Source organism: Cryptococcus neoformans (genome assembly GCF_000091045.1).
Source record: "Cryptococcus neoformans var. neoformans JEC21 chromosome 10 sequence".
Lineage (NCBI taxonomy): Eukaryota > Fungi > Basidiomycota > Tremellomycetes > Tremellales > Cryptococcaceae > Cryptococcus > Cryptococcus deneoformans.
The window spans coordinates 580143-596780 of NC_006679.1; the positions used below are offsets into that span (position 1 = coordinate 580143).

Below are 16638 nucleotides of genomic sequence, written 5' to 3' on the forward strand. Positions count from 1 at the left end.
GAAATTGTGACGGACTTCGATTTGGCGCCGCTCGACCCTGAAAACTTGTAGTCTGAAGACAACAACATGCAACGAAGGTCAAGAATCGTAGAACGACCCATGCACGACCGCATATGTATATCCATACATTAAAATATCAACACAAATATGTATTACTGCTCAAAGCCTGATACGTAAAGAAAAAGCACTCTATAAGGCACGTCGTGCACGAAATTTAACATGTACAAGCTGAAGGAGTGGCAGAGTCTTCCTGTCCGGATACTTGAACACCTTTACCACCAGCAACTTGCCCTCTCGGCGGCGGTGGGGCAAGAGGAAGCTTTTTAGCTGCAAGAGGATAGGTTTAGTGCTTGATGTCAGTGTGAAGAAATGAATGACGAACCGATCTCCATAAAAAGTTCCTCGACTCCTTCCCCGGTCTTTGCACTAGCTTCTGCAAACAGCAATCCTTCTTCTTTGGCATACTGTTCACCAATCTCACGAGAAGTTTTCCGCTGAGATTCCATATCTGTCTTGTTTCCGACAAGCATAATCACGATTGACGGGTCAGCCTGACGTTGGAGTTCCCGCACCCAAGACTTGGCCTTTTCAAAGGATGTCTACAAACGAGTTAACATGATCAACAAGGGAAAAACGGACACATAATAGCCTGTAACATACCTCAGGCGGCTACGTAGGAGAATAAGGATATTAGTATAAGACGCAAAGATAAAAATGGCAGTACGTCACTGACTTGGGTAATGTCGTAAACAATTACAGCGGCGTTTGAGTTTCTAAAGTAGATGGGAGCCAGCGATTTGTAGCCTATACTCCCGTTAATTAATGACGAGTATTAGCTAATTGCTACCACGTACGTTCTTGTCCTGCCTGTAACGTTGTAAGTCATCACTGGTACGCATAGACAGTTCGTCTAAAAGGACACTTACCGTATCCCATATCTCGAATTTGATAGATGTAGACTCGCTAAGCTTTACTGATTGAGTAAGAAATGCAGCTGTGAACATATAGAAAGGTGAGTTTACTATCGCATGATGACTGACCCACGACAACTTACCGCCTGATAGGATATAATGGGGCAAAGGGACTGGGCGTCAGTATAAAGGTTCCTGCAGATATGTTCGCACTAGCGAAAATCCGGCCATACTCACCGATAGTCGATTCTCTGAAGAGATCAGGCATAATCAGAGTGAGTTTAAAACGGAGAAGATCTAAAAGCTTACCTGAAGTCTGAGAACTCATTTCGCACCTAGAGCGCAGAAGAGAGTCAAGATAGTCCAACGAATACACGGCCCGGAGAATGACCTACGAATCTGAGAACTAAGCTGCTCTTTCCAACAGCAGATTCTCCTGTGCCACAGCAAGGCCGTCAGTGTGTAATTCTGAGTAGTTTCGAGCACCAGCCGAAAGCGAGAGAAAGCCGATACTGACCGAGAAGGACGAGCTTAAACGAGGTTGTTCGAGACATTGTGCGGTATGCAGAAGTAGTAGAATAACTCGCAGATTATCGTTCTTGATGTTGCGCTGTAGCAACGGCAATAGAAAAGACGAGGCAAAAAGGACACAGGTGGTACCCGATAGGCGAAAGGAACGAACAACAAACAAGGTAACTCCACGCTGCAGCCTCATCTCGTCGACCGAAATCTCGCAGTGACGACACCATTAGAAATTTGCCACCACTAAGATGATTTGATTCCGTCAATAAGGTTTTCTAATGAAACTGCCTTGAATTCTCTAATCACCAATAGAATCGTCGGTTATCGGATTGTTGTCGAATTCTTCATTTTTTAATTAAGATCATGCCCCCTCAACTGCGCCCCCCCAGATATTGAGAAGAAGACCATATGTCGGACTTGGCCGCCCCTATCACGTTCTCAGGGCACGACGTCGCCCCTCACTTCTTTTTCTCCTCGAAACTGCTGCCGTTTCTCGTCGTCTCTCATCTTCGACCTTTGTCCATAACCAACCATATCTCTTACACTTTATTAGTCTTCGAAACTCGAACGATACACTGCTCCTCCAGTTTCTAGGCGTAGCAGTGGCTCATCCATTCCATTCATACCTTCAAATCGGCATCAAGACCTTGAAGATTAAACGATAAATTCAAACTACCTCTGCTTTGTTTAAAAGCGAAAAAGTTTCAAAGTCGACTACGCATATCCAACGTATATCCATCGCAAGAAGACTCCGAAAATTACGCTCCCGTTACCTCCATAACACATTTATTGAGTGGTACAAGAGACTAGCAACTCACCTGGTATCGTTCCTCTGGTGTTTTGAATTTTCAAATTTCAAAAATGAGTGGACTGCCTCCCCCGTCATCATCTTTACCCCCTCCCCCTCGATTTGATTATGGAAGGGAAGATGGTTACCAAGGGCGGCCATACGATGGGCCCAAGGATCGTGCTTATGACCGGGATCGGGATAATTGGGAACGAGACAGTCGACGAGATCATCAGCACAGAGGTCCAGGAGGACCGCGATCTAGAACTCCAGAGGGTGAGCACCGATTTCTACGATTTCCCCAGGGAGCGATTGAAGCAGTCTGGTTCGTTCTGAACTTTCCCTTTTCATCTTTTCTTTTTTTGCGTTTTGAATGGCGTTCTTGAGAGCTCGGGGAAAGCCTAAAACATAAATTTGGAAAAATCAAGGCTGAGCCTTCTTCTCAATAAGCCCAGCAGCTAAAATCGTGAAGACTTGAAAATGAGTTTTCGATCGTTCTGCTTCAAGGCTTCATGTCATGAAATTCGGTACCATCCAAGTGAGATAATAAGCTCACCAATTATTTCAGGCCGGGGTGTAAGACGTTTGTATGACCGAGAGAACCGCTCGATTGAAGAACGGATTCAGCAAGAACGGCCATGTCGTACACTTTTTGTCCGAAATGTACAGTATGATGCCGATCCCGAATCTCTTCGTTTGCAATTTGAATCCTTCGGTCAGATCAAAAATTTCTATGAGATGGTTAGCAAAAGAGGAATGATCTTTATCAGCTATGTGCGTCCTCATGAGAAGTGTGGCCAGGAATTTAGGTCACTTCACTGATCACTTGCCGTTACTAGTTTGACAGTCGAGCGGCCCAGCGTGCTAGGGATGCTATGCATGGAACCCTAGTCAACAGGCGACCTGTAAGCTTCAAGAGCCTGTCGTAGTCCAGCTTACTTACTCCACGGATAGATTGATGTCCATTACAGTCTTCCGCGATCCGAGGAAGTAACTGGGGCGTGTACGGCTGAAAAGAATCAGGTAGGTGAAGCCGACTTCCACCAAAAAATCCGCTGACTAACATGCACGTCAGGGTACCATACTTGTGTTATTACATCCTCCGCGAACCTTGGATATCAACGAAATCGGCCGCATTGCGGCTCAGTACGGTGATATCAAAGACGTTGTCCCTGGCCGAGTTCCGTCGTAAGTACAAAGCTTGCCTACCATCGCAAACTTCAAACTCATGTGTATAGCGAAATCATTGTAGAATACTTCGACAGCCGAGGTGCCGCGTTGTTCCAGCAACAGATGGACAGACAGCCGCTTTTAGGGGGTGAGCTAGAACTTCGTTTCATTTGGGATAAACTGGACAACAATGTTCCTCCTCCTCCGTATGTCCAAATCGCTTTGCGACATGACTTCATACTAATATAATTCGGACATAGCGCTGCTGTTGCAAAGGCTAGCAGGCCTTCTACTGACTACGATGATCGTGCGAGGGGTCCGCCTCCCAGGCGGGATGATGCTTACAACGATTCCAGAGGTGGAAGGTTTGGTCCTCGAGGCGGCGCTCGAGAGCGATCGCCGGATTACAGAGACCGCAGGGGTAGGTCGCTATCGGACCTCAAGTTTCCATGACACTGACAGTCTACAAGGGTCATACGAAACCGGCTATGGCGGACGTCCTAGTGGACCGTCTCCCGGTAGATATCATGATGCTCCGCCAGCTCCTGCCTCAGTCTCTGAGGATCGCCTTGAACAAGCTCTTCGTGTGCAGCAGGTAAGGAGCTCGACATTCTGGCCTTTCTAGTATAGAAGACTAACTGTGATGTACAGCTTTTGAACAAAATTGGCAATGTAAATGTCCCTCCTGTCGCAGCAACTCCTCCCACCGCTCCTCCTGCACCTTCATACTACCGTTCACCTCCGGTCATGCCTCCCAGTACTACCCCCTATCCTCCTCATGGTGCATCATATGCATCATACCCTCCGTACCCCACGCCCACACCCAACGCCTACGGATCGAAACCTCCATACGTCGCTCCTCCCTTCCCACCTTATCCGCCACCTGCTGCAGGTGGGTCTGTTCCTCCTGAGGGGATGGGTCCGCTTCCTGGAAGACAGCATCCTGCTGGCTATGGTGCGCCGCCACCTTTGCCACCTTTCCCTCCTGCTGGCCCTACGGCCCAAGCTATTCAGCCCGCTGCTACTGCCCCCCAAGGACAGCAACCAGTGAAAGACGTTGGTTCATTGTTGGCAATGTTGGTAAGCACTTTGTTTATTTTGAGTTCGTTCAAGGTAGCCGAAAGGCTGACATGAGTTATCTCAATAGCAAGGCAAGCAATGATACGACGTTACGAATGGTGCAAAGTTGTTAGTAGGGAAGGCAGACGTAAATCTATGAAGGCTTATACACCATGCATAATAATATCTTGATCGTTTGTGCTTTTTGCTTTCGAATGTATACGGCTTACAATTGTACATCAATGATCGATGAAGGCTAGAACCATCTGATTGTAAGAAGAACTCACTAAAGAGCCCGACGCTCATCAATCAGCAAAGATCAAAATAGACAGAACTGATGCGCTTGTACAATTAACGGAGAAGGACATGTAGGAGAAAAAGAACGGTGGAAAAAATGAGCTATAGACGAGTGTCGTCTTTTTTACTACTACTGTCTTGCCCGCCAAGGTAGCTCATATTATAATGATGAAAGAAGGTTTGGTTACATCGTGAGTACCGCCTTGATTATCGTGACTCCCGGCCGTCGGAATGTTATGCTGGAGAAGGTCAGGCACACCTTGAGGACGATCCCTTTTTTATCCACACACCGACTGATGTTCACTACCGTCGGTGCGGCAATGATCCGTCAGCATCGTCGATCTTTTCCTCGTTCCTCGGTTGTTTGACCTTGTTACTACATCATTGTAATCGCTTACTTGAGACCTGAGGACTGCTTAATAACTGGTATGTCAAATATTATTGTACTGTGTTGGTGGCATCACTTTCTCCAGGCTTCGAGCTCCGTTACTTATGTTGATGCTTATTCATGCAAGTAATGTGAGAAAAACATTCACGACCCTACTACGGTAGAAATTTGGTTTCGGCCTTCAAAGTTCTCCCATCTCCCATCAAACTGCAGATTACATCATTTCACTGGTACATCTTAACCTCAGGGATCCTGTCTCCTCCACAAACTCATCATTCTGAACCATTATCCCACTACTTTCTTTCTTCCTCGCGTGATCGTTAATACTTAATGTTGATGGGAAAGATGCGGCTACAGCTTTACACAAACGATCTACACAAATACCCACTCCACAGCCACGCTTTGGACGGATCATCCATGGTTCTACACAAGGAGAAAATCCCTACGAATGACGGATACAAAGCCCTACACCGCTCCCATTATCGCCGTAAACAAGAAAGGCTCCTTAGGTCATGGAGTCTGCGTAACTCGTAGTGGAAGGATGGCTGACCAGTTTTTTAACGTATAAAATCAAGTTTGAGAGATGATGCAAGCCCATCGTCGACGACACCATCTGTAGAATTGAGTTTTACCTCTTCTGTCAAACTGAGAATCAGCCTCCCGAAACTATCAACATTTGGATACAAAAAAGGACTACCATGACATCAGATCAAGCTTACCTCAATCTTCTCCTTTGGCAAACTTTATCTTCGAATCCTAATTATCTACTCGTGGGTTATTTTTGGTCGTTGCGGGTGTCGGTCAATATGGGAACAAGTTGATTTTACAAACAAACCAGTGGTGCTCCGTTTTGGGCCTTGTTTTTCAATGTATATTGTTGGGAATCCTGATCTCGCAAGCACGGCGATACCTGGAGGTTTACTCACTGACAGATCCAATACCCTTGGTACTTGTTGTCGTGGCCGGTTTAAGTGCTGTCATGTAAGTCCGCCCGAGAAACACCGAATGAGACTAACCAGAGATGATGCGTTTCAGAGCCGCCCTCGCAGTAACCTGTATCCAAGTTCACAGGCTAATATCGGAATTTGACGACTATCCAGCCGTTGCCGCAGTAGACAACGCAAACAACCTGGCGATCTTCGGTATTGCAGGAGCACTGGGTGGGGCTGGGTTGGTTCAAGGTATTTGCAAAGTGTGGAAGGTATGCGACTGTTGAATCTTTGGGAATGACTATAGCTGTGGAGTGTCACTGACAGGGATGGGGCAGATATCTGGGACAGCGAGATTCTATGTCTGTGCCCCGCTGGCATTGGGAATGCTAGCTTCATGGGGGATGGTTTTGGCGTATGTCTCACTCTCAGCTGAACAGTCCGATAAGAAATCAATAATGGGTTTGAAATCGACAGAGCTCTTGTTCACGGTGCCTCCATTCCCGACATCACAGTCGCTAATCTCGATTATGTGGGGATATGGATGAAGAAGCAAGCCATACTGTATAAAGGTTGGGCCGGACTATTGGCGGGAACTTACCTCACGACATGGTGCTCAAGTACGTAGGCATCTGTCGCCTACACCTTCGCGCTGATTTAGCGAAACAGGGAACTTCTTTCTGGTAAGACAATGGAAGCAGTTTGGCGAGCAAAAAGGCCTAAGCCGAATGTTACTGTGGATGGTTGCTGAGAGCATGTGAGCACACAAATCCGAAATCAAGAATCAAGTACGACTTACACGTTTTATTGGAGAACACAGGCTACCTGTCTCTATAGTTGCTTTGGTTTTCCTCATTCACTTATGCCTTTACACACCATCACTTGGTAGGTAATTAAGTAGCAGCCCCGAAACGTAAAGGCATCTAACGTATTCTTCAGCAAACATTGGCCGAACCATAATGCAATGTCTGCCCGCATTATCGCTTATCTCTATTCTCAATCCTTTGACTTATCGTCACCGTCTTCAGTCGATTATCGACACCCAAAGCAATGTCGGTCTAAAGCCATCCGACGCTGGCGGTTGCGGCGGGTCCGGCCTTATAACCAACCGTCTTACCGGGATTAGCTCGGCTTTTAAGAGCTTTTCTTACAAGGAAAGACCCGAAGATGAGGAAGAAATAAGCGTAAGAGTGACTGTTGATACCTATACCTTTGAGGTGAGCGGTTTTTCGAGATATGTTAGGAAAACTAAGATGCGTGCCAAAAGAATGTTTCTTCCACACCGTCGACCCATGATTTCAGCAACGGATACAAAGAGCTGTCACCCGTAGCATCCCCGACACCAACATTGCTTCCAGACAGCTCTTCAGCTGTGCTTGCGCCCATTGTGGTAAACCATTCTCTCATCCTCTCTTCCATTTTAGAGTGTCGCTGAATGAAGTGTAGCCGTTTGACCCTCGTGAATTCGTTGGCCAGCTGCCGCAAGGGGATTCTCAATCTGCTCGTACATTTGTTGCACCAAGCTTCAAGTCAGCTGTACCTAGTGGCAAATCGATAGCGAGAACAAAGTCGCAAAAGTCTTCCAAAAAACCGAAGGGTGGACCGATATTGGATCCGGCGGGCTGGCCAGAGCTGTTGGGACGCATGGAAGGAATGTCATAACTGTCTGGTCGGCAGCAAAGTGGCCGGTGTTGCAATAGTAGGGCAAAAACCCATGATAGATTAGCTATAGCTATGGATATTATCTTGGTTTTGTGATGAGGGGGGTTATGCCAACGGTATATTGGCCAACAACGTCCTTGTGTCGTCATTTGAATAGTTTATGGCGCAGCGAAAAGGTAGGAATAAGAGGAGACATAAGATGGCTGAGGTGCCGTATCACAGCCAAGCGACAATGATAAGTGGATCGACGCCGCTATAATCACCCCCCGGCGTTAAAGAAAAGTAGTGATGATGAGAGAGTGTGGCCAACTATGGCAGGATCATGACGGTTGGGGGGTAGTAGAGTGCAGATAGACGGAACGGATGGGATATGTAGTATGATGAAGTCGAAGAAGTAAGAAAGGGCAAAGAGGATAACGGTCGGTTTAAGGAAGCCACAGCAGTCAAACATACTTGTTGGAAATATGATGATGAAAGTGACCACAGGTTGCTCGCTAATTACTACACTAAATATGTACGTTTTACGTAGTTCATTAAACTTTTATTACGTTCTAGATTGTAAGTAATGAGCACCCTCTTTTAATCAACTTGTTTGCTGCATTGGAAAAAGAAAATCACTACGTACTCTTCTAAATCTTCTATCGGCAATACAAGAAGTTACGAGGGTGATGAGGGGTCGGCGCTGTCGCTATGTCCGGATAACGGACGATGATCCTCCTTGTTGGTCCTGATGTTGTCCCTTGTCGCGTGAAGACGCGAACAGGAAGGAAGATGGCCAGAAAAAAATGGTTCGCCAGCTAGTAACGAAAATCTGGCGACGAGAACGAAAGGCCGGTTACAACGAATGACCTTCAACTTTATTTTCCTGCATCTCGTCTCCCCGATCCCTCGCCACAACCAAGGCTGTTTACTCGTCTCCCTGCGTCTGGTCCACAATTAATAGTACCGCTTTCTGCCGTTTGGTATGTGGCACCGGACAACAGCAATCATTTTTTTGCTGCTGCTGCAGAAGTCTGATCCTGCAAAGCCATGAGCGACAGAGCATAGATGCATTTATATTCAGATTCAAAAAGATGCTGCAGATGGCAGTTACCAGTCACGCTTTGCACACTAGGTGATATCAGGAGGAGCATACGTTAGCATACATAATAACTCAATACTCGGTAGACATACATGGTAGCCATTGAATATGGTTGTTCCTCGTGCCTTCCCGCCGTTGAAATAGTTCCAGGTGAAAGAGACAAGGACGAAAATTGAAATAATGGGACTTGCTACGTACGTAATCCCGCGCTCAGGTGTTTAGATGTTCGCAGAATGCTTGGTCCAGGGGTTTGATAACTTGCAGCAGTACGACATAAGCTATAAGTATTACATGTATCGCATAACAAGAAGAGACGTGAAGAAGAGGGCGGCGAAAGACGGATGATGAACGAAGAAGAGACCGAAGATTATTAATATTACCGCGTGGGGATTAGTAGGGCGCTTGATGCGCCTCCATCCAATCTTATCTTGCCGAAGGCAGACCCAAGAAGAAAAACACCGAGGCTTAAAGCCTCCGGAGTCAGGATCGTGGTCTCAGGTGTCTCAGGAGACGAGGTGGCTAGGTTAGGAACTGCAGGAGTTTGAATAGCCAGTCCCTGTTTATCCGCCAATCCCTGTTTATCCGCCATCCCAGCCGCAGGCGGCGCATGCGGCGGCCAATTAAGTAATTAGAGCTCGTCCAATTAATTATGTTATGCTGCCTTTTACCTCCCGCCAGCCATTAGTCACTCACAGTAGAATTATATTTACTACCGCTAATAATAATACTTTTCATGCCAGCTCAGCTCTCGCGCTGACGTCTCTCCTGCAGCTGCTTCTTCCCAAGATAATCCATCCGGCCCGTTGCATTGTCACACCGTTGCCGAGTGCTGCTGTCCTCTTGTGTCAGCAGGAAAACGCCTTTTGCGAGGTACAGCAGGCAGCAGCGAGTATTAGCCGGAGAACAACGCATAGTAAACAACCGTCGTTGCCGACTACGCCAGGTCAAGCACAGCTGAAGTACTTTCGACGAGGACGCACGGCCAAGTGCAGATTGAGGTGAGCAATGTCCAGCCCGCGCATGCCAGCTCGAGATGATGGCTAATGTATGGGAACCAACTAAATGTTCCGTGGATGTATCAATTGTCTGCTTACACTGATTCATCATGGACGGCCATCTTTACCACGTCTCTTCGCCATCCTTGCTTCCTATGTACTGGCCAGCAGCAAACGCCACAATGCAGCCACCAGCAGGCAGAGAGGACGATGAGCATCGGCATCCGCTTCCTTTGCCACATTCCTCCAGTTCATCCAGCAGCCATCCCCGCTCGTCTTACCCCTTTCTTCATCACCTCCCTCCTCCCATACCATCCACAAATTCCCCCTTGACCCACTTTCCAGCATCTCCAAATTATCGTGATCCTCCAGCTCAGTCTCCTTCTGGTGGCCACACAGACCCTCAAAGCTGGGCAAGTCAACCGATCCTGGACCGACCTGGATCGCGATCGAGGACAAGCTGGGGTGCGTCTCCCAGAGATCCGACGCAGACCCGTTTGCCTCCCTTATCATTGGGCCAGATGGAGTTTTCCCATCGATCAGCTCCTCCTACTCCATGGGAAGCTCCTTCACCAGGCTCCTACGCAATGAGCAACGCTCGAGGCGTCCCTAATACGCCTTATGGTGGTGCGTCGATCTATCGCGAGTCTCCCTCAAGACACCAGCCTCCGCTTGCCACGCCACTGTCGAGCAATAATTCATTTTCCTATGTCCCACCCTTCCCAGGGGATGATTCGTCGCCGCATCAAAATGTAAACAGGTTAGAAAGTACGGCAAATAATTTGCAGCCTAGATCGCCACCGCCCCCTCCTTCTCGAGGCACCTCGCGAGGTAAACACACCAATTCAACCGAAGATACTGATCGAGACGGTCAGACTCAAAAGAAGAAGAAACGCAGAGTGGCATTGTCTTGCGCTGAGTGTGCTAAGCGGAAGCAACGATGCAATCGAGAAACCCCTTGCCAGCATTGTGTGGCCAGAAGGGTGCCGGAGCTGTGCGTCCCCTATACCCGACCTAGCAGTCCGCCTGAAAAGAAGGGGTCTGGTAACAAGAAGGACTTTACAAAAGTTAAAACGGAGAATGAAGCGACAGCAGAAAAACCACGGCCTTCTATGCTACCAACAATTAGTGTGAGGGTTGCGAGGCTTGAGGCGATCGTCAATGCAGTAGTCAACAGGATACCGGAAGTCGGAGGTACAAAGGCTCTCAAGGACTGGAGAATCAGTAAATGCTTCTTACTCCGGTTTCTTCTTTAACTAACTTGCTCCTGCAGATCACGCGCCTGCAACATCACCGCCACCTTTCGGAGCGGACGACGATGATGACGAAGAGAGTGTCAGGCCGCAGACATCCGGGGATAGGGAACTAGACAGACCTGGATCAACCTCATCGACAAGGTCTAGACGAGATGATAACTCGGCGGAATGGGGTGCTGAAGGTGAAGGCGAAGGTGACGATGGAGGTGTGGATGGCCTTGACCGAGCGACATCAGGCAGGAATCCTCTTCCTCAATCGGTGGGTTAGATCCATCCTGGGTCATCCTGATATACCTTTGATGTTGTACTGAAATGCAAACAGATGATGCATCCTTCTCAACCTGTCTCTAGAGGTTTGGACTACCACGGCACTCCTGCTGAGAGCTTACAAAGGCTTTTCGAAGATTCTGGCCTCAATCCTCATAAAGTGAGCACTTTTTAATTCAACTTTCCAGTTTGAATGTATTAAACATCCCCAAAGGTGTCGGAGCTCCTGAAAGACTTGCCAGAACGGTCCCTCGCCGACAAGCTGGTTGATTGGTTTTTTGAAAAATTCAACTTTGTCCGTTACCCGATCGACGATCACGCTTTCAAGCGAGCTTTTGAAACGGTCTATGTGGATGGCAATAGTCCTCCTGCTGTCTTGGCATTACCTCTAGTTTTCATCGTCCTCGCAATATCGGCAAGGATTGCACCCGAGGCCGTGATTGACACAGAAGAGAGGAAGAGAGCGTTGAGTCTTCGCATGTACTGGAGCTGTAAGTATCTCTATCGCTCATGTGGGATTTTGCTAACATTTCGGGGCCAAACAGCGAAATCGGCAGCCATTATCGCTTCGGCTGTCAAGGCTGAAAATATCCAGCTTGTAGAGACACGTATCTGTGTAAGTGTTGAGATCAAACATGTTTTGAATAAATCATTAATGACCTATCAGTCTGGTCTGTACCTCGTTCTCATGCACGAACGACGACTTGCGGAAGGATGGTCCGAGTTCCGTTTGGCACTCACCATTGGGCAAGCCATAGGTTTGCACCGAGATGGCAAGACACTTGGACTGGATCCTTATGTAACAGAGTACAGGCGAAGGTTATGGTCATATCTCGTTCATGCCGATGCCACCTATTCCTGTTTGCTTGGAAGGCCAACATCAATTGACTCGGCTTGTGTGGACACGTTGTACGTTATGCGATTTGAGGAGTCCATTACGCCTGCTGACGAAGAAATAGGCCTCCTTCTAACCTTAACCTAGTCGACTTGCTTGAGAACAAGCTGGCCAAGCCTAGGCCAATTACGGAACCGACATTTGGTACCTATCTCCTTCTTCGCCGAAGGCTCGGTGACATTGTTGCCAAGGTTTGTTCAGTTTGCTCCATGTGTTGTTGGTTTGCCTTCTGATAAACCCTCAGATCACCCATCACTTTCAACGTCTAACAGGACAAACGCAGTATCGAGATGTTGAGGCGCTCGACGCTGAGCTCAAGCAATTCGTCGCTGATTTGCCTCCCACGTTTACGATGCTGAATCATGACAAGTCCTATGATAGTAGTGAGTTTATATGCTCAAAAAGTCTAATGCGCCCTCGGCTAATGTAGATCATAGAATTGTGGTATCTTCCTATCCATCGTTATTATATCCAAACCGAGATTTTACATTTCACCATCATCTTGCACGTCAGTTATGAGAAAGCATACCGGTTGATGACGACGCTGATATTTGCCATGCAGCGACCTTGGCTGCTTAGAAGATTGAAGAGCTCGAGGTACAATCTATCTAGGATTGCATGCTTTGATGCTGCCATTACGGACTACAAGATCGTGAGTTACATATCTGTGAGGCAGATCCCTAGAAGAAAAGTAGTTAATTGAAAACAATTTTATAGAGACAAGCATTCAAGATAGAGTGCCCCGATTTCTTTGAGACTTTATTGGGAAGCTCGTTCCGAGAATTCGTACGTGACATCTACATGCTCACCAAAAAGGCTATAAAGTTGACATGCTTGAAAGAATGCTGCGATGATTGCTGGTATTAGTATGATCATTGATCCTGTTAGTGCATTTAAAAATCATTAGTTAACATAGCCGCTGACTTTTTTTTGGCAGAGGGCTGCTCATTCCAGCGACATGCGCATGATTGTGCAGAGTTTCATGGAACAGCACCCACATGATCCCAAGGCGGATGACTTTTCTCAAAAAGAAGCTGCGATTGTGAGCGTTTCGCATAAGTCACAGAATATTTCTGACGAACTCATAGATCTACACCCTCCACCGCCGAGCGCAAGAGATGGAAGAGCGTCGCACACGGCGAAACGCCCCTCGATGGTCGGCCGATAACACCTCGTCTCAGCGACCTGCTCCTCGTAGCACCGGGACGCGGTCGGCTATGCATTCTCCGCCTCATCCTGCACCGGAGTCCAAAGACAAGCAAGCTACTAGCGAACCTTCTCGCTCGGTACCTCTTCTCCCGTCGCCCTCTGGAAGCGTCCAAGCGTACTTCAAGGGAAGCTACTACGGGCAAAACTCGGGACCTACTCCTCCTGGGCTGGGGACTAGTCCCGAAGAAGATCATCCTCAGCGATTGTGCGTTATTCAGTCGATTGCAGTTCTAAACTTGCTGACATATCACACATAGGCTTGACCACTGGCTCATGTCTAATACCTCTTTTGGACCTGGTGCAGACTCAACTATGAACCAGTTCAACATCGGCCTTTACTCAATGCCTGTTCCAACTATGGTCAATGACAGAGGCAGTGATTCGGCTAGTCATGGGGCAGGCCCACACCCCAGCCCTCATCAGTATCCTCCTGCGGGATATCAGCATGGTCACCCTCCTCAACCCATACAGGTTCCCGAGCAGATGCCATGGATGGACCCCTCTTTGATCCCCGTAACTCCTGCATCGGCGTTGCAGGCTCCGGCAGTGATCAGTGGGATGTCTGGTGGTGTTGTGGGCGGGGATGGAAACAATACGCAATATTGGAATGCTCTTATTGATGGTATGTGTCATAGATATAAACGTCGGGGAAACATTTCTAACCTTGAATGATAGGTATTGTTGGTGGACTGCCAAACTATGATCCCAACTTCACCACCGTAGGGTAAAAGTGGCTTGAGGAAGAAGCTTGTGTAGGGTGTTATAATTATGCACTAGAGTGCGGAAACCTTCTTGTATAGAGTTAAAAGGTTATGATTAGAAAAAGAACTTGTGGCGTCGATTGATTTTGGCGGTGGCGTTCTTGAGGGAGATTTGCAAGAGAGAAGTGTCTGTAACGCCTATTTTTAGACGATTAGAGAAGAGGGATCTGTACAAAATGTTTCTTGGGTTTTCGGTTTTGTCATTACATGCATGCTTAATATTTGTATAATGCAATGATGTGCGATATGATATGATGCTCATGCAAGGATGCTCCATCTAAGTGTGTAATAATCTACCTCTCAATGGCAGAGAAACCGCTCCTACGAGGCCGCATTACTTTCTGGCGCTTGTTTCTTCTTCAGTTTGTTTTCCAACCTAGCCCGGCGGACAATTCCATTAGTCATCACTCAATATGACATCAATCCAGAGAGAGGGATAACTTACGCAAAGAATGCATTCATTGAAGGGTCCATTGCGTCTTCCGTCTTCCGGACCTCTTCACCCTTAATGTCCTCCCCTCTCCCTTGCTTGGCTATTTCGTCGGGCCACTCTGTTCTGGGGATACGTGCAGCTTCGAGGGCTTCACGAGCCGCGTCGAGGGCCTCAATATATCCTTGCAAATCTTCAGAGTAGGTTATATAGACACAGTTGACGCAGCCTGACATGCAGCATTCTATTAAAAAGCATTAGTCAGCACAGTCAAAGTAAATCGTTTTATGAATTTTCGCCAACCTTCTTCGCCTGGAGGTATAGGTTTCGGAGGAACAGCAATGCCTTGGACAATCATTTCCTTAGTTCTTGCTTTCATTTTTTCTTTAGCGTGCTCTTCCTTTGCCGCAGAAGCATCCTTCATGGCAGGAAGAGGGTCTACGACTCGACTCGCTTCCTCATGGGCCGGCACTTCTTGTAGTGAAGTTGCTACAGGAGCAGTCGACGCTGTTTCATATGGGACATCGCCCGCTGGGGATGCTGCGGGGTGCCCATGCGTTTGCAAGACATTTCGAAGCTTGTCATTAAGCGGTGAATACGGGGGATTGGCAGGACGTCGGAAGGGTGCGAGGTAGTCTAATTGTCTTTGTCGACGTAGCCGGGCACAAGAGGCGATATGCCTAGTGGATATATGGCTGTTGATCTGTGGCAGGATACTTTGTATGGGTATCTTCCGAGGCATGGCCTCATCGTGGTGTTGGTGTGTATGGATGTTGAAAGTGGATGTAAATCAGCTGCAGCGACGACGACGAGAAGAAGAATGAAATTGATGACGTAGTATTTTTTCTTTTTTTTATCGAAGAAGTCGTGACCCTCTGTTTGAATGAAAAAAGCATCTGAAGTGAGATATACTCTGCACTTTCTCTGTACACCACACAATGCTCTCCGCTTCCATTCTCCGTCCCATCCCCGTCGCGCTTCTTGGCCTCGGTGGCGTCGGCAAGGCTGTCCTCTCCCAGCTCCTCTCCCCTCCCCTCTCCGCCCAATTCCAGCTCGTCCTCATCGCCAACTCCCGTCTGTCCCTCTCGCTCCCCCTCCCCGCTGCCCCCATCACCCCGGCCAACTTCCAGTCCATCTTGGAGAAACACGGTGCTCCTCTCGACGTTACCTCCGTCATCTCCGTCCTCTCAACCCACCCCGATGCCCCTGGTATTTTCATCGACTGCACCGGCTCTGATGCGATCCCCGCCATGTATCCCCAAATCCTCTCCATGGGCGTTCACATCGTCACCCCCAACAAGAAGGGTCTCTCCTCTTCCGAGGCTCTCTACAAGGCTATCGCTGAGAAGAGCTTCCCCAATACTCCTTCTTTACTCTACGGCGAGTCTACTGTCGGTGCGGGTTTGCCGATCATCCAGACTTTGAAGGACTTGGTCGCTACCGGTGATGAGATTGAGAAGATTGAGGGTGTCTTCAGTGGCACTTTGAGTTATATCTTCAATGAGTTCAGCAAGCCTGGAGGTGGCGACGTCAAGTTCTCCGAGGTTGTCAAGGTTGCCAAGGAGAAGGGCTATACTGTGAGTTGTGTCTTTTAAAGAGTTTGGAGACACATTGACCTTCGCGTGTATAGGAGCCTGACCCTCGAGATGACCTCTCCGGTATTGACGTCGCCCGAAAGCTCTCCATCCTCGCCCGACTCGTTCCCACCGTTCCCGCTCTCCCCGAAGGCTACGCTTCCATCCCTACCCAATCTCTCGTTCCCGATGTCCTCTCCGACGCTTCTACCAAGGAGGAGTACCTTGAGCGACTCGAGGAGGGTGACGAGTTCTTTGCCAACCTCAGGGAGGAGGCCAAGAAGGAGGGTCAGGTGGTGAGATATGTCGGTGTTATTGACATCAAGTCTGGCAAGGTTGAGGCCAAGTTGGACAAGTGGGTTGTTTTTCCTTTTTACTAGTGGGGGATGTAGGAGACAAGCTGACAGGGCCTATCAGGTACCCCGCGGACCACGCTTTGGCTACC

General features: G+C 48.1%; 6 protein-coding genes across 6 annotated transcripts in view; 4 read left to right on the forward strand and 2 right to left on the reverse strand.

The window, feature by feature from the left end:
* Positions 1-104: 104 nt before the first annotated feature.
* Positions 105-1577, reverse strand: CNJ02000 (GTPase, putative). Its single transcript, XM_024657969.1, has 11 exons — positions 1429-1577; positions 1307-1347; positions 1221-1246; positions 1145-1162; positions 1055-1057; positions 927-994; positions 855-867; positions 734-804; positions 661-669; positions 383-599; positions 105-327 (listed from the first exon to the last, which is right to left on the reverse strand). The coding sequence occupies exons 3-11, from the start codon at positions 1237-1239 to the stop codon at positions 215-217; spliced, it is 531 nt and encodes a 176-aa protein (XP_024513623.1). The 5' UTR covers positions 1240-1246; positions 1307-1347; positions 1429-1577; the 3' UTR covers positions 105-214.
* Positions 1578-1925: 348 nt separating this feature from the next.
* Positions 1926-4653, forward strand: CNJ02010 (conserved hypothetical protein). The gene is made up of 10 exons (XM_567374.2): positions 1926-2496; positions 2789-2994; positions 3060-3125; positions 3175-3243; positions 3296-3408; positions 3459-3596; positions 3651-3811; positions 3861-3985; positions 4042-4470; positions 4538-4653. Exons 1-10 carry the CDS (start codon positions 2295-2297, stop codon positions 4550-4552), a joined length of 1524 nt encoding a protein of 507 aa, XP_567374.1. The 5' UTR covers positions 1926-2294; the 3' UTR covers positions 4553-4653.
* Positions 4654-5360: 707 nt separating this feature from the next.
* CNJ02020 (expressed protein) lies at positions 5361-7769 on the forward strand. Its single transcript, XM_567434.2, has 10 exons — positions 5361-5904; positions 5973-6115; positions 6170-6335; positions 6402-6478; positions 6541-6683; positions 6733-6820; positions 6884-6948; positions 7003-7280; positions 7331-7453; positions 7510-7769. The coding sequence occupies exons 1-10, from the start codon at positions 5833-5835 to the stop codon at positions 7723-7725; spliced, it is 1371 nt and encodes a 456-aa protein (XP_567434.1). The 5' UTR covers positions 5361-5832; the 3' UTR covers positions 7726-7769.
* Positions 7770-9494: 1725 nt separating this feature from the next.
* Positions 9495-14404, forward strand: CNJ02030 (nucleus protein, putative). The gene is made up of 17 exons (XM_024657970.1): positions 9495-9804; positions 9973-11025; positions 11075-11316; positions 11380-11484; positions 11539-11815; positions 11870-11940; positions 11992-12233; positions 12284-12410; positions 12464-12602; positions 12657-12727; positions 12782-12871; positions 12937-13005; positions 13061-13102; positions 13157-13261; positions 13308-13633; positions 13686-14050; positions 14104-14404. Exons 2-17 carry the CDS (start codon positions 9984-9986, stop codon positions 14154-14156), a joined length of 3366 nt encoding a protein of 1121 aa, XP_024513624.1. The 5' UTR covers positions 9495-9804; positions 9973-9983; the 3' UTR covers positions 14157-14404.
* On the reverse strand, positions 14379-15414 carry CNJ02035 (hypothetical protein). Its single transcript, XM_024658770.1, has 3 exons — positions 14923-15414; positions 14635-14863; positions 14379-14565 (listed from the first exon to the last, which is right to left on the reverse strand). The coding sequence occupies exons 1-3, from the start codon at positions 15359-15361 to the stop codon at positions 14511-14513; spliced, it is 723 nt and encodes a 240-aa protein (XP_024514450.1). The 5' UTR covers positions 15362-15414; the 3' UTR covers positions 14379-14510.
* Positions 15415-15520: 106 nt separating this feature from the next.
* The window catches only part of CNJ02040 (homoserine dehydrogenase, putative), a 1490-nt gene continuing 372 nt past the window's right edge, over positions 15521-16638 (forward strand). Inside the window, exons 1-3 of the mRNA XM_567376.1 lie at positions 15521-16196; positions 16250-16548; positions 16611-16638. The exon at positions 16611-16638 is cut by the window's right edge and continues 114 nt beyond it. Coding sequence (XP_567376.1) covers positions 15558-16196; positions 16250-16548; positions 16611-16638 — 966 coding nt within the window. The 5' untranslated portion in view covers positions 15521-15557. The remainder of the gene's footprint in view (positions 16197-16249; positions 16549-16610) is intronic.

What these genes read in the sequence shown, in the direction of transcription:
- CNJ02000 (XM_024657969.1), bottom strand. An exon ending in GGAACTTTTTATGGAGATCG is followed by an intron (nt 328 to 382) that starts GTTCGTCATTCA and finishes ATCCTCTTGCAG; the next exon opens with CTAAAAAGCTTCCTCTTGCC.
- CNJ02030 (XM_024657970.1), top strand. Translation starts at nt 9,984, where the DNA reads ATGCAGCCACCAGCAGGCAGAGAGGACGATGAGCATCGGCATCCGCTT. An exon ending in TCTCAAGGACTGGAGAATCA is followed by an intron (nt 11,026 to 11,074) that starts GTAAATGCTTCT and finishes TTGCTCCTGCAG; the next exon opens with ATCACGCGCCTGCAACATCA. An exon ending in GAAGCTCGTTCCGAGAATTC is followed by an intron (nt 13,006 to 13,060) that starts GTACGTGACATC and finishes CATGCTTGAAAG; the next exon opens with AATGCTGCGATGATTGCTGG.
- CNJ02010 (XM_567374.2), top strand. Translation starts at nt 2,295, where the DNA reads ATGAGTGGACTGCCTCCCCCGTCATCATCTTTACCCCCTCCCCCTCGA. An exon ending in GTCCCTGGCCGAGTTCCGTC is followed by an intron (nt 3,409 to 3,458) that starts GTAAGTACAAAG and finishes TCATGTGTATAG; the next exon opens with CGAAATCATTGTAGAATACT. An exon ending in GGATTACAGAGACCGCAGGG is followed by an intron (nt 3,812 to 3,860) that starts GTAGGTCGCTAT and finishes ACAGTCTACAAG; the next exon opens with GGTCATACGAAACCGGCTAT.
- CNJ02020 (XM_567434.2), top strand. Translation starts at nt 5,833, where the DNA reads ATGACATCAGATCAAGCTTACCTCAATCTTCTCCTTTGGCAAACTTTA. An exon ending in CGAATCCTAATTATCTACTC is followed by an intron (nt 5,905 to 5,972) that starts GTGGGTTATTTT and finishes CAAACAAACCAG; the next exon opens with TGGTGCTCCGTTTTGGGCCT. An exon ending in TGGATGGTTGCTGAGAGCAT is followed by an intron (nt 6,821 to 6,883) that starts GTGAGCACACAA and finishes TGGAGAACACAG; the next exon opens with GCTACCTGTCTCTATAGTTG.
- CNJ02035 (XM_024658770.1), bottom strand. Translation starts at nt 15,361, where the DNA reads ATGCCTCGGAAGATACCCATACAAAGTATCCTGCCACAGATCAACAGC. An exon ending in TATACCTCCAGGCGAAGAAG is followed by an intron (nt 14,864 to 14,922) that starts GTTGGCGAAAAT and finishes GCTTTTTAATAG; the next exon opens with AATGCTGCATGTCAGGCTGC. An exon ending in TCAATGAATGCATTCTTTGC is followed by an intron (nt 14,566 to 14,634) that starts GTAAGTTATCCC and finishes CCGCCGGGCTAG; the next exon opens with GTTGGAAAACAAACTGAAGA.